We start from the raw sequence: 13,166 nt of genomic DNA, 5'->3' as shown, positions 1-13,166 counted from the left end.
GACAAAGAGAAAGGAATAACAAAATGAAGCGCAGAGAGAGAGAGAGAGAGAGAGAGAGAGAGAGAGAGAGAGAGAGAGAGAGAGAGAGAGAGAGAGAGGAATTATAACAGGAAACTGGGGGAAGGAAGAAAGAGGGAAAGGAAGGAAAAGGGAAAGAGGAAGAAAGAGGGGAAGTACGGTAAAGGCAGAGAGAAAAAAGGGCAAGGTGGAAAAGGGGGAAGAGGGGAAATTAGGGAACAGGGGAAAAAGGGGGAAGAGGAAAATGGGGAGAGAAGTAGAAGGGGAAGGAAGGGTAGAAATGGCAAGGGATAAGGAAGGTGACGTGACAGATGGAGAAAAGGAAAATAAAAGACTGGGAGGAAAATAAAAGGAAAAAGGGGAGGGGGAAGGAGGAAAAGGGGAAAAGGAAGATGTACGGAACGGAGTAAAACGGGGAAATGGTGAGGAGGAGAGGGTGGAAGAGGAGGAGGAGGAGGAAAAACGAAAGAGGGAAAGAAAGGTAGGGGGAAGGGAAATGGAAGTAGTCAAGACAAAGAGGAAGGAAAGGCAGTGAAAAAGTGAACTGCAAAGGTTATGTGGAGAGTGTTTGACCTTTTCACCGAGATCACTCACAAACTGAATACCAGCGTCAGGTGGTAATAATAATAATAATAATAATGAATTTCAGGGACGTTAACCCCAGATTTTATTCAACCGATGACGAAATGGAGGCTAGGATGGAGAGGTATATGAGTGGGAAGGGGGGAGGTGAGTTGGAGGGAGGGCAGCTGATGACCAAGGGAAAATGACACGGGGGCGATTCTTTGGTGGCCATCCTCTGGTTTTAAGAAGACAGTTACGAGTACAGAAACCCTTGCAGCCAAAGGTTTCAAAAAGTGCCGAGTAAACCTGTAGGCTGTGTGGTATCGGTACTTCCGGGAATTTATAAGGTCATACTTTTTTTTTTTCCCGTCAAATCCTAACAGTCAATGGGTTACCAGAGGAGGAGTGAGAGCATTCATTAACCCCTTCACTACGAAAGTCCATTCCTAAGCTGAATTAAATCAGGTGGAGATAGCAACAATAAACGAAAAGGTTGTCATTAAATTTTACTAACGGAGTCTGGTCCCTCCCCTACGAATGTCTTCCAAGAAATCGTGTGACGGTACCAAAACCTTAATGTCAGCGCCTGAGGTTAAACAAGGCCTGAAAACCACCATTCTCCCAGTTTATTAGTCGAGATAATTGTTAACCTCTTCTGTACTATGACATCCTCTTCGTTTCATCCTTACTGCAATGTCAATCAACTTTTTAGGTTAGTATCTGCCTCGTAATATGGGGTTAAGAAAGGCGATAAAATCCTTCCATTTCGTATGACACCGTAAGATTACAACAATCTCCATTTCGTAAGGCACCCTAAAATCGATACATGTGGAGAGTAAAATCGTCTGTAGTTTGTAAAATTAACTTGTCAGCGGTCATTTTTGGAGTAAAGTTAATGTTTATAACAGTAATCTGAGTGGCAAACCAAAATGTTCGCTTTAACTAACGAAATAATACGTTGGGTGTTAATCATATTCCAAGTAAATAATGCATATTGGTGTTGAGGGTTAAGGTGCTCAAACCGGATATGGGTTCATACCAGTGGGATGGCTGAGGTTTAATGCTTACATAATGTCATAGGTCACCCTTGCCTCAAAGGTCAGAACTGGGTTGCATAATCCCGGGTCCCTACGTTCCTGATAATGCATTTGAGGATGTAAAATCAATAGAATACGATATTTGTTCTACCTAGCTTCATTACTGTTAAATTCTGGTAAACTTTTACTAGACCAGCACACTATTGATCCAATGGCTTGACATTTTGAGGCAAAGTTATGCAGATATCTTCAGCCCCTCCAGTAAGAAGACATCATATTTATTTCACTCTCCAAACCTTTCCATTCAGCTTAGGGGGTGACCTTTCGTTGAGCTGTGGTCTCAATATGATCTATTTTTCTTGTCAGACAGTTCTCTAGAGGAACGCCTTCCTGTGGTGGCACCGATATAAACAAAAAGGATTCACCGCCCACTTATACATGTCCCTCATCTCTTTCCCTATACCCAAACAGGAGGATGGTGGAGTCACTGTACTGCTGAAGAAAGGTACCGTAACTTCAGCCTACAGTCCAATGGAATCATGTTACAGAAGAATCTTGGGCTAAAACCACTACTACTGCTACTACAATCACTACTACTGCTGCCAGGCAATTTTATTCAGGTTACGAGCACAAATACGGATTTAAAGGATATCCTCGACGCTGTTATTAACCTTTCCATTACAAGGAGACTCTTGGCGGAAGCAAGAACCAAACAAATAAGACGTCATCGAACTAATGGAGTCAAAACCTTAAGATAAAAACTTTCAGTATACAATTCTATTTCATTATATGCGTTCATCCCGGAGACGCCCTTTCAGCTCACCAAACTCTTCTTAATTATAATTTCCAGTTTAATTTGCCTTAAACTGCCATCTCTCCATCCTGTGTGCGGAGCTATAACACTGACACGAGAATTCGGTGCCAATTACGAAGATATGCTCTTAATCTGCTACTAAGCTACGAGATATAAGCTGCAAAGGGACGAAAATTTCCGCCAAATCAAGCTAGACGAACATATACTACAGTTCACAAATCACTGTGTTACTGGACCGGTCAGACTGATGGACTCAATTGGCTTCCCTAGTAGTATACCTGAAAACAAAGATGTAAAATGATTACTGCCTCATTTTCTAGAGGAAGGGTGAGATCTGTCAAACATTTAGTATGAATAACCCTGGTAAAGTCGACAAGTGGAAATCTTCTTTTACTTTGCCCTCACTGTCACAACTCCCCTCACACCACAACTCACTTCAGACGCCTCAGGCCCTTCATTTACAAAACACTAACACAATACAGCACGAAAATACACCACTCTGCCCGCACTGTAATACCGTCCTTCAATATACATTTTTTTCTACCTCAGGCACTTAATTCTTGCAACACAGACAAATAAAACACACACACACACACACACACACACACACACACACACACACACACACACACACACACACACACACACGAGACACGAACACATGCACTGTTCTCACGCACCTAAACTCTCAGACGTAATCAAAAGCAGAGTGTGGAAGGAGCTTGTGAGGAGGGGAAGGCGGCAAGAGGGGGGGGAGGGAGGGTCGGTAGAAGTGTGACAGGGAGGAAGGGAGTGAGGCAGGAAAGAAAGTGAGGTATGGGTTAGTGAGAGTGAGGGAGATGGTGAAAGTAAGTGCGGGTGCGGAAGAAATGAAGGAAGGATGGAAGGAGGGACGGAAGGGAGGGAGGGAGAAAAGAAAGAAGAGAAGAAGGCTAGGAGTGGGTATGGGTAGGTCGTGGGGGGGGGGAAGGGATGAAGAGAGGGCGGCGTGGGAGGGGAAGGAGGAAGGAAGGGTGCGGAAAGTAAAACAGGGAGGAAAGAGAGTGGGAATGGAGGGAGGGCGGTAGGGAAGGGTGTGGGTGATGGTGAGCTAGGGAAGGAAGGTGTGGGTGAGGATGGGTGGTGCAGGAGAGAGGGAAAGAAGGATGTAGGAGGAGAGTGTAGGTGTGGGAGATATAGGGTGGAGTTGGGTGGGGTGGAGGAAGGAGGGAGGGGAGGTGGAACGGAACAGCAACCAGACAGGCAACCTACCAGAGGGAGGGAGACTGCCAGACACACCTCAGTACACCCTGCGACCTCGTACAGGAAAGTCAATCCGGTCCGCCAGCAGGGTCGGTCGCTCGGTCGGGCAAGGGAATCAGGCAAGAAGTCCGTCAAAAAACAGTTCGAGTCCGCAGGAAAAACAAGCAAGAAGTCCTCCAAAAAACAGTACAAGTCCCCAGGGGAGGTAGGCAAGAAGTCCGCCAAAAAATAATTAGAGTCCGCGCGGAAAATACGCAAGAAATCTGCCAAAATAACAGCTTGTGTCGACAGAGGAAACGGGCGGGAAGTCGGGACAAAAATCCCTTCGTGTCGCAGGGGAAGCAAGAAGTCTGTCAAAATACAGTTCGTGCTGGCAAGGGAAGCACGACATCGGTCAAAAAAACAGATCGTGTCCGCAAAAGGCGTGGGAACAAGTCAGTAAAACAAACTTTTTTTCTGCAGGGGAATAAGAAAAATCGTACTGGCAAAGGAAGCAAGAACCCAGTCAAAAAAAATAGTTCGTGTCCGCAAAGGAAAGAAGTCTGTAAATAAACTGATCTTATACGCAAGGGCAGCATATCGTCTGTCAAAAATTCAATTCTTGCCCATATCAAGCTGGTCAAAATTATTGCTACTCGTATCCGTAGATGGCGTGGCGGTAGACTTCATGCGTGGGATGGAACACCTGGATGGAAGAAGGCTGGGGAAGAGAGAGCAAACTGTGTGGGAAGCGGAAGAAGCGGCAGCAACGGTGGAACTCTCCAACGTGGACAAGCTTCGAGGCTACTACGATGAGGCGAGAAACAGGCTGAGGACTTACCTGGGTAGGGAGGACGGTGAGTTGTGTTCTGGATGCCGCCTCACTGCTTTTGTCTCGTCGTCACCCCACGCTCTGCTCAGCTCATGGTAGATGCTTCTGTGGCCCTGAAATTAGGTGGGAAAAAAATTAACACTCATATATTACTATGTTGCAGTATACGAACAACTCGAGGTATATAATAATAATAATAATAATAAAAACAATACACTAATCTGCAACCCTTGATCACTTCTTGAAGCCTAACTGTTACAAAACTATCGCATCTAACCTTTAAACTCTACTGACGACCTTTCCACTTTACTCCTGCTGACACCCGACTATTATACTCGTCACTGTGAAGCCACTCGAGGTCTAAAAATTAATTTGTATTTACGCTCACTTGATTTCTTATTTTTTTATTTTTTTTTTACGTTTGTGATTTTTTTTTTTTATGCGCTGTATGGTCAACTCTGATTTCGCGTATATTGATTTACTTTACATTATGTAATCAACTCCTTAATATGACACAGACAACTCTGTATTAGGCTATACGTACAATGATCAACCTTAAACATTTTGTACCCATATCTGAAGATCTGATAATGAAATTTAACGAAGGCTGTTTCAATTAGGCATGTTAATCTATCAAGCAAATTAAATTAGCCAAAGTTACCTCAGCTTGTATAAATAATTAATATAATCTTGGTTCCCACTGATTTTATTTCTTACTGGTACATTTTCTCAAAGTCAAAATGCATAACAACGTCATTACTATTATGATCTATATTTTTCTTGTATATTTTGCTCTAGCTCTCAAACTTATTAATTTAGCTTTAGCCCTCTCGTAGAGAAGGGGTTAAAGGATATATTTCTAATCCTAACACTTTGAAGTTTCTCCAGAAATTGGGTTGTCGTAAGATCGCAAGAACAAAAAAGGTCAACGGAATGGATTAAATAAAAACGCAAAAATTTCATCATCATCATCATCACAACCTTTTCAGCACATTATCATCATCATCATTTCATTCTTGCTATTTCCTGAAAATTTAATTCAACTTAGGAGACTTCCAAACTAACTGTTAGATACAGCCTTCATTAATTTCTTCACCGCTGATGGGACACTCCTAAACTGAATAAAGCAGATATAAATAAAAAATAAAATAAAGCTGCAATAAATCAAACTCCACGAAATAAAAGGGCTGATTTCCACTGATAACTTCACTCACTCTACGCGCTTAGGAAAACAAGAGAAATACCTAGTATGGATATAATAAAACTTAATAAAATTACTATTAATTATTATTATTTATTATTATTTATTATTATTATTCCGGAAACAATCCAATCTTCAATCAGTAATATATATATATATATGTGTGTGTGTGTGTGTGTGTGTGTGTGTGTGTGTGTATCTATCTATCTATCTATCTATCTATCTATCTATCTATATAAATATATATATATCTCTATCTATATATATATATATATATATATATATATATATATATATATATATATATATATATTTTATCACTAATATTAAGATCTATCTTTATGACTTTTACCTTTACTTTCCTTTTGCTATTGGCAGTATAATTATTAACAAAACTTTATATATATTGTATGTGTGTGTGTGTGTGTGTGTATATTGTCATAAAGATAGATCTTAATATTAGTAATTATATATATATATATATATATATATATATATATATATATATATATATATATATATATATATATATATATATATAATTACTAATATTAAGATCTATCTTTATGACTTTTACCTTTATTTTCCTTTTGCTACTGGCAGTATAATTATTAACAAAACTTTACTAAATTACTATCATTTATTAATATCATTATTACCAATAATGTTATTAACTAACCTAACATAAAACTAAAAATACTCAATCAATATGGCACAATATTTGCAGTTCATCATGATCTGATTTGAGTACAGTTTTCTACATAATTCCGGGCCACAGAATTGTAGATATTTCCTGCATATTTTTTTTGTACATCTGTAAGAGAAATACATGTAGCGTATTTTCACAAGCTGCTATTAAACTCTCTGACAGAATAACATGTAACGTTTGTATTTTAACAGCATTGCATTACCAACTATTGAAAGCAGACCTGTATTCTCACAAGTACACTAATATTTAAAAATACAGGTGGAGTTCTGTCACACCCTTGTAATATCACCTCTAAATAATTACACAAACTCGTAATGTTATAATCGGGTATATACGAACAGTACTTTTATAACCATGCAATATATATTACTGTATTTAATGCATTCACTTTACATCTGATAATGTCCTGTTTATAAATATATGTAGTATTTTCAAAAGCTGACAATATTTCCAAAAATAATAAGATAACAGAGTATTCTCACAGCCTGGTAATTCCTTCTGTGTAAGTACATCAAGGTATATTTACAAGTTAGAATCATGAAAAAATATGTGTACAATATTTTCGGTCTTAGTATTGGGTGCTGGAGACCTTATCTGAACGACAAACGATATAACAGCGCACAAACTGGAAAAAAAAAAAAAAAAGAACCATGCCGTTTTCTGCATAATGTAAAAACTCAGTTCATAGTAACGTTACCTCCCTAAGGCGAAATTCTTCAACGTACTTGGCGCGGCAGTGGTTGATAAGGGTACTCATGTTGGCAATAGCAAATACAAGGAAATGTGGATATGCTGGGAAGTCGCCGGGATGGCAATGTTGATTAAACTGAGTCACCACCTTCAACTGTTGCTGCGTTAAGTTCAAGACGCGTTGATAAATCTGGCGCAAGATGGTAAAGATTCTTTGAACTGTGGCCGTTCTGTAAGGGTGAAAGTTTTATTTACTTATTTTTACTTACTTCTTCGGCTCGTATTATTTCAGACAGACAAAACTAGTGGTGACTTGAATTTTCTTCAATTTTTAACCCATCCAACACGATGAATCAGTTTCTTTAGTTAATTCTCGCTATCGCCAGACGATTATGTAAGCTAAGGAGCGATTTTTCAAAGAGGAGGGGTTAAAAATAACAAAAGCTACCGGTACTTTGGTTTGAGGTCCCTCCATAGCTGAATGTAAATCGTCTTGGATAGCAATAAGAAAATGAAAACTTTTTACGTGCTAATGGGGGTTAAACCTCGAAGTATTGAAACAAGAGATATATACTGTATGGGTGACATTTTTTTTCCGACTGTTACCATGTTGTAGGACTCATATTAGTAAAGATGATATCACATTAATTCTTATATCATCCAGACATACAAATAACAATCTTACGATGTGTCTGACGATCGGAAGACTAAATGTGTCGTCATCGTGGCAAAAAAATAAAAAATAGATTCATCAAGCTTAAGTACATAAAAATAATAGCGGGGCAGCGGATGATACATGCGGATCCAAAATGGCGCCAGTTGTCCCATCTAATTTGGTCCTTGCACTACGACGTATTCAGTTACCACACAACATTTTACATTAATATAACCTATCCTTTATTTGTACTATTTCCTGGTGATATTATGGCTCTGGAAAAAAAAAAAAAAAAAAACGCTCGTGGTGAGGAGGGGTAACCTGTTCAGTACGATGACACCTTTTTAATTTAGTCTTCCACTCCCCCTCCCCCCCCCTCTCTCTCTCTCTCACTCTCTCAGCCTATTCGAGACGTCTGGCTGTAGGGGTTATTGATGATTGTTAAATATTTTCACTACCTTGGGATCTAGTTGAATAAAACAGTAATAAAAAAAAAAAAAAAAAATTGTCGCCATCCTACTGAATAACTTAATGAGGCTCCTTTATAATCCTTTTAATTCGCAGTGAAGGGATTTATTATTTATTTTAATAACTTCAACCAGAGATACCCAAGATAAATTAAACCGTCATTAATTACCGAGAATGAAAAGTCAACGTAACCATGGAATCAACGTCGACTCTATTTTTGGATCTTCATTGAGGTAATTAAGATAAAGAGTTTTGCAGAGTTATTTTAAGTGTATCGCTAGTCTTCTCTTTTTTTCTTCTTCCTTTTTTACATATTTCACCTTTCTTCCATTTCCTTGTCATGCACTTGCCACCTTGCTTTGTGTGTGTGTGTGTGTGTGTGTGTGTGTGTGTGTGTGTGTGTGTGTGTGTGTGTGTGTGTGTGTGTGTGTGTGTGTGTGTGTGTGTGTGTGTGTGTGTGTGTGTGAGAGAGAGAGAGAGAGAGAGAGAGAGAGAGAGAGAGAGAGGCGCTAACTCCACATGCCTTAGGAGAGTAAACCTATCAATAAAGACGATTGCTGATCAAAGGTTAGCCTCGTCGTGACCCCATTCCTCACCCTTAGTGCTCCTGTTATTTTTTTTATTCCTTTCTAGCTCGTACTCTGCCAGACCTGTTTTCTTTCCCTCCTCTCCCTATTTTCTCTCCCTCCTCTCCATATTTTTCTCTCCCTCTCCTCCTTTCTTTTTCTCTCCCTCCCCTCCCTATTTTCTCTCCCTCTACCTTTTTCTCCTTTCCCTTCCTGATTTTTCTCCTTTGCTCCTTGGTTGCTCTGATATGATTTCTCTTCTTTTTTTCCTTCTTTTTTGGTTACCCTTCTCTCATCACTTCTTTCCTCTCCGTATCTCTCTCTTCTCCCGATTCTTCTCCCTTCTCACCTTGATTTCTCCCCTTTCCCTCCCTATCTCTCCTTTCCTAAATGGATCCTCATCCTCTTCAAATTTCTTTACTTTCCCTCCTTGTTTCTTTCCTCTCTACTTCATATGACTTATATCCCATTTTCTTCTCTTCATGATTCATCTCCCTTCTACTTGACACCAGTCCCACCCCTATTGTTCTGTTATCCTTGTCTTCGACTCCTACGATAATCATCACAGTCAAATCCTACCCTAGAACACATGGTCTGGAAAAACACTTTACTCTGTCCGCTCTAACCTGGACCAATTTTTATCGTCACTCTACCTTGAATGCTGAGCTGTAACATGGGGCTAACACAACATGGTTCTAGTAACGAAGAAAGTGCTACAGAATGGACGATGAACCACGCTACTGCCTTATTCTCGCACTGAGCAAAGGGAAATAAGACGCAAAAATATAAAAATTTCCGCCAAGTTATAGTGGATGAATTATGAATTGTCTTGCTGCTTGTCTTCCCTTGTATTCACCTTCCCTAACTCAACTTCATTCATACTCTCCCATTTAGATCTTTCTCTTCCCTCCTCCCTTCTGATTTCACCGCTTTACTACCCCTGCCATCACTCCCATATTATCCCCTCCCCCCTCCTGTCACTCATCCCCCCTGCCCCTTTGCTCACTCTACACTTTCACTTGTCTTTCCCGCGCATTCACCCTCTCCCCAGCTGTCTTTCCCCTTCCTTCCTCATTTTAACCCCCTCCCTCCTCCCTTTCCATTCTCCTCCCTCCACTGCTTCCACCCTCTCTCTTCCCACTGGTCCCCTCACTCTATTCATCTATTATCCTTTCACCGTCCCTCACCCCGTCCTTTCATTATCTTTCGTAATCTTTCACCCGTTTCTTCTAGTTTTACTCCCTCGCTTCTCCCACTTCCCCTTCCTCTGTCTTCACTTCCACTGTATTTACCCTCTCCCTTAACATTTCCCTTCCTCACCTGTTTTCACCCTACCCTGTTTCCCTTCGCCTATCTATCCATTTTCCCTTTCCTTCTTCGCTACTCTTTCACCTCTCTCTCCAGTGCATTTTGCCTCTCATCCCCTAACTGCTTTCACCTTCGTCCTCACCCTTCTCCTTCCCTCCATCCTTATTTCCTTCTTCCCTATGCTTTCACGTCCCTTGCCACTGAATTTACCCTTTCCCCTCACACTTTCTCTTCCTCACCTTCTGCTTTCACGTTTCCTCCAGCATCCCATCCTCAACCTTTCCCCTTCTGCTTTTATTTCCTCCACTGCCTTTACCCTCTCTCCTCAACTTCTCCCCTCCTCTCACCCTCACCTACTCTCATCCTCACCCCTCCCCCTGGCTCCCCTCTCCCCCTTTCCACTCCCTCCTTCTGCTTTCACTTTCCTTTCCACAGCATTTAACCCCCCTCCCCTTGGACTTCCCCCTCACCATGTCTTTTTTTTCACGATCACCCTCACCTTACATGTACACCCTCCCCCTTGCCCTCCCCGCCGGTCTTCATCCTTCCCCCGCTCCCTCCCCCCCTCCTCCAACAACCCCTATCCCTGCAGATCCTATCACTACAGGTGTGTCCGGGCGTACAGAGATAATTACTCCTATTGCATTTGTGATTAAGAGAGAGAGAGAGAGAGAGAGAGAGAGAGAGAGAGAGAGAGAGAGAGAGAGAGAGAGAGAGAAAGTAATTACAAGAAAGTTTTTTTTTTATTACAGTGGAGCAGAAAATTACGTACTTACACAAAAGCAACATAAAAAGTGTACTCATTAAGTAATTAACTGAGCCTAGGTGAAGGCCGGCGAAATGGAACACAGTAAACAAACTGAACATGAAAAGAGAGAGAAAGAAAAAAATAACTGTTGTTATCAAGTGATTATATGAATCCTGGGCAAGGTTGCACACTTTGAAGAGACAATGATACACAAAAGATAAAAACTAACAGAGGGAGCACTCAGAGCAACACCCGCGCCCACCAACTGGTTTAAGGGCAGAACATTTGACTGTGCCCTGCAACCTTGGCCTTGGAGTTTTTTTTTCTCAAGTCCAATAACTTCATTCTTCCCATACCCTAACCCTTCCTCCATATTTGGTCCAAGTTTTTAGTTGCTGCCTGTGACCTTGACTGCTGACCTTTTCCTGTGACGACCATTGACCAACTGTTCTGAAAGTGGAATCAATCTGTCCTTGCCTAACTCTGAACCCTTCCACGATGTTAGTATAAAAAGGATTGAAACTGTTTATATTCACCGTGCTATGTGTCCCTGACCTTCACCCTATCGTTCGTAAGAAAATAGGCCAAACCCCTCTCTCTCCCTATATCCCTCCACCAAATTTGGTTAAAACGGATAAACACAGTATATTTTGTTCACATAGACAACAGACAGACAACACACAGATACTGACACACACACACACACACACACACACACACACACACACACACACACACACGTCGAGCAAAACATAACACATTCTTGAGTGAAGGTAAGAAAATATACATGCTGGGTAATTAGCTTAGGTCACATTCTGAGAAACTGGATACAATAAAAAATACAAAAAGGCAAATCCTCAAAAAAGTAAGCAATTATCGTAATTAGGTCACGGTCAGGGAAATGAAACAGTCACTACAAACCGTAAGCACGTACACAAACAGGTGTAATTACTTTATCATCTTATTCCAAGTCAAAAGCCTAAAATGGAGCACATTGTTCAAATAAAGCATAGACAAAAGGTCAGATTTCACATAACAGACACCACTAGTGCCGTTATCTATTATACGTCTGAAGCTACTGTATATGTAAATAAAATTAGCTCCTTCACTCGGATTTTCCCAAAGCTGAACCACATCGTCTGGCAGGTAGCAAGGAGACTAATAATATAAGGACATTATAATACTGAAAAGGTAAACGGAAAACTAAGTCACAAAAAAACGTTCTTGCTTAAGGAGAATAAAACACTCCGGTAGATGGCAAAAACAAAATGGTAAACATCACAGTATCGAAAGAACAGAGAGAACTCCTACTACATTCACTAGAAATCTCCCCTACTCTAAATAAGACTGTCAGCTCAGTAGTTAAGAGGAAATTACGGTTATTATATCGAAGAGGTTAATTATTTTGAACTGCAGAAACATTAAATACTTCCGAGAAAATTATTAGATCACGACGACTTCCTGTACACATGACAGGACTTCCGGTTGGGATTGTACTCCGTATTTTCGCTGGCGTGGAAGGCTCCGTAGCACCTGTTCCTTAGCGGTTTATTTTGTTCATTACTCTTTCATATTTCTGTGTACGCTACTTTTTAGCTCTTCTCCAAGAAATTCTTTAAATTCTACTTTTGATACCATCACACGATTTAATAAGTGAGATTTTTCGAACTGGAGGGATTGAACAATGTCCTCGTTAATCCTTTCCCTAGGTCTCCCCTGCACTGAATAAAATCTTTTGGCTGTGGAAAAAAAAAAAAAAAATAAGGACGTCCCTGTTTCGACTGTTAGGATCAGTAACATATGCCTATTTTTATTAACGCCTTCATTATACCACGCATGCTAGTAAAGAGGTTAATAAAGGCTGTAAATAAAGGCGGAATCTGTGTCACACTAGAGGGGTTTAGGTGCAATATGCTAAATTGCGTGAGGAGAGGCGCTGCTAAATTTCCCAAGCAAATGCATATACAGTCCACTATCTGTAATAATGGTCCTGTCTTTCGATAGCATCTTAACTGTCGCTAATGGTGCGAGTCAATTATTCATTACCGGTGCCCGGTACGAGAGAGAGAGAGAGAGAGAGAGAGAGAAAAGAGAATCAAAACATATCTCCATAATTTCCAAAGACGACAATTGCACTGACGATCGATGCTATCTAAATTACTACTAATGATGTGAGACAATTACTCATTACAAGATATCAAGATTCCTCTCGTAATTAAAGCACAGTGGATGTATTTCATTTTATTTTATGACCTATAATTATGCAGCTCGACCGGGCAGGAAAATATAACTGAGAAATTGCTACGGTTACAGGAATAGTAGATAACACTTCTAG

The 13,166-nt window shown here is 40.5% G+C and overlaps 1 protein-coding gene across 1 annotated transcript in view; it reads left to right on the top strand.

The window, feature by feature from the left end:
* The first annotated feature begins 4,307 nt into the window (after nucleotides 1-4,307).
* The window catches only part of LOC145411659 (uncharacterized), a 57,086-nt gene continuing 48,227 nt past the window's right edge, over nucleotides 4,308-13,166 (top strand). Inside the window, exon 1 of the mRNA XM_080281664.1 lies at nucleotides 4,308-4,511. Within this exon, the coding sequence (XP_080137790.1) occupies nucleotides 4,343-4,511 (169 nt within the window). The 5' untranslated portion in view covers nucleotides 4,308-4,342. The remainder of the gene's footprint in view (nucleotides 4,512-13,166) is intronic.

This window comes from Coenobita brevimanus, chromosome 90 (assembly GCF_032717465.1).
Source record: "Coenobita brevimanus isolate Jiangsu-jjx chromosome 90, ASM3271746v2, whole genome shotgun sequence".
In the NCBI taxonomy this organism is placed as follows: Eukaryota; Metazoa; Arthropoda; class Malacostraca; order Decapoda; family Coenobitidae; genus Coenobita; species Coenobita brevimanus.
This window is presented reverse-complemented; position numbering and strand designations above follow the sequence as displayed.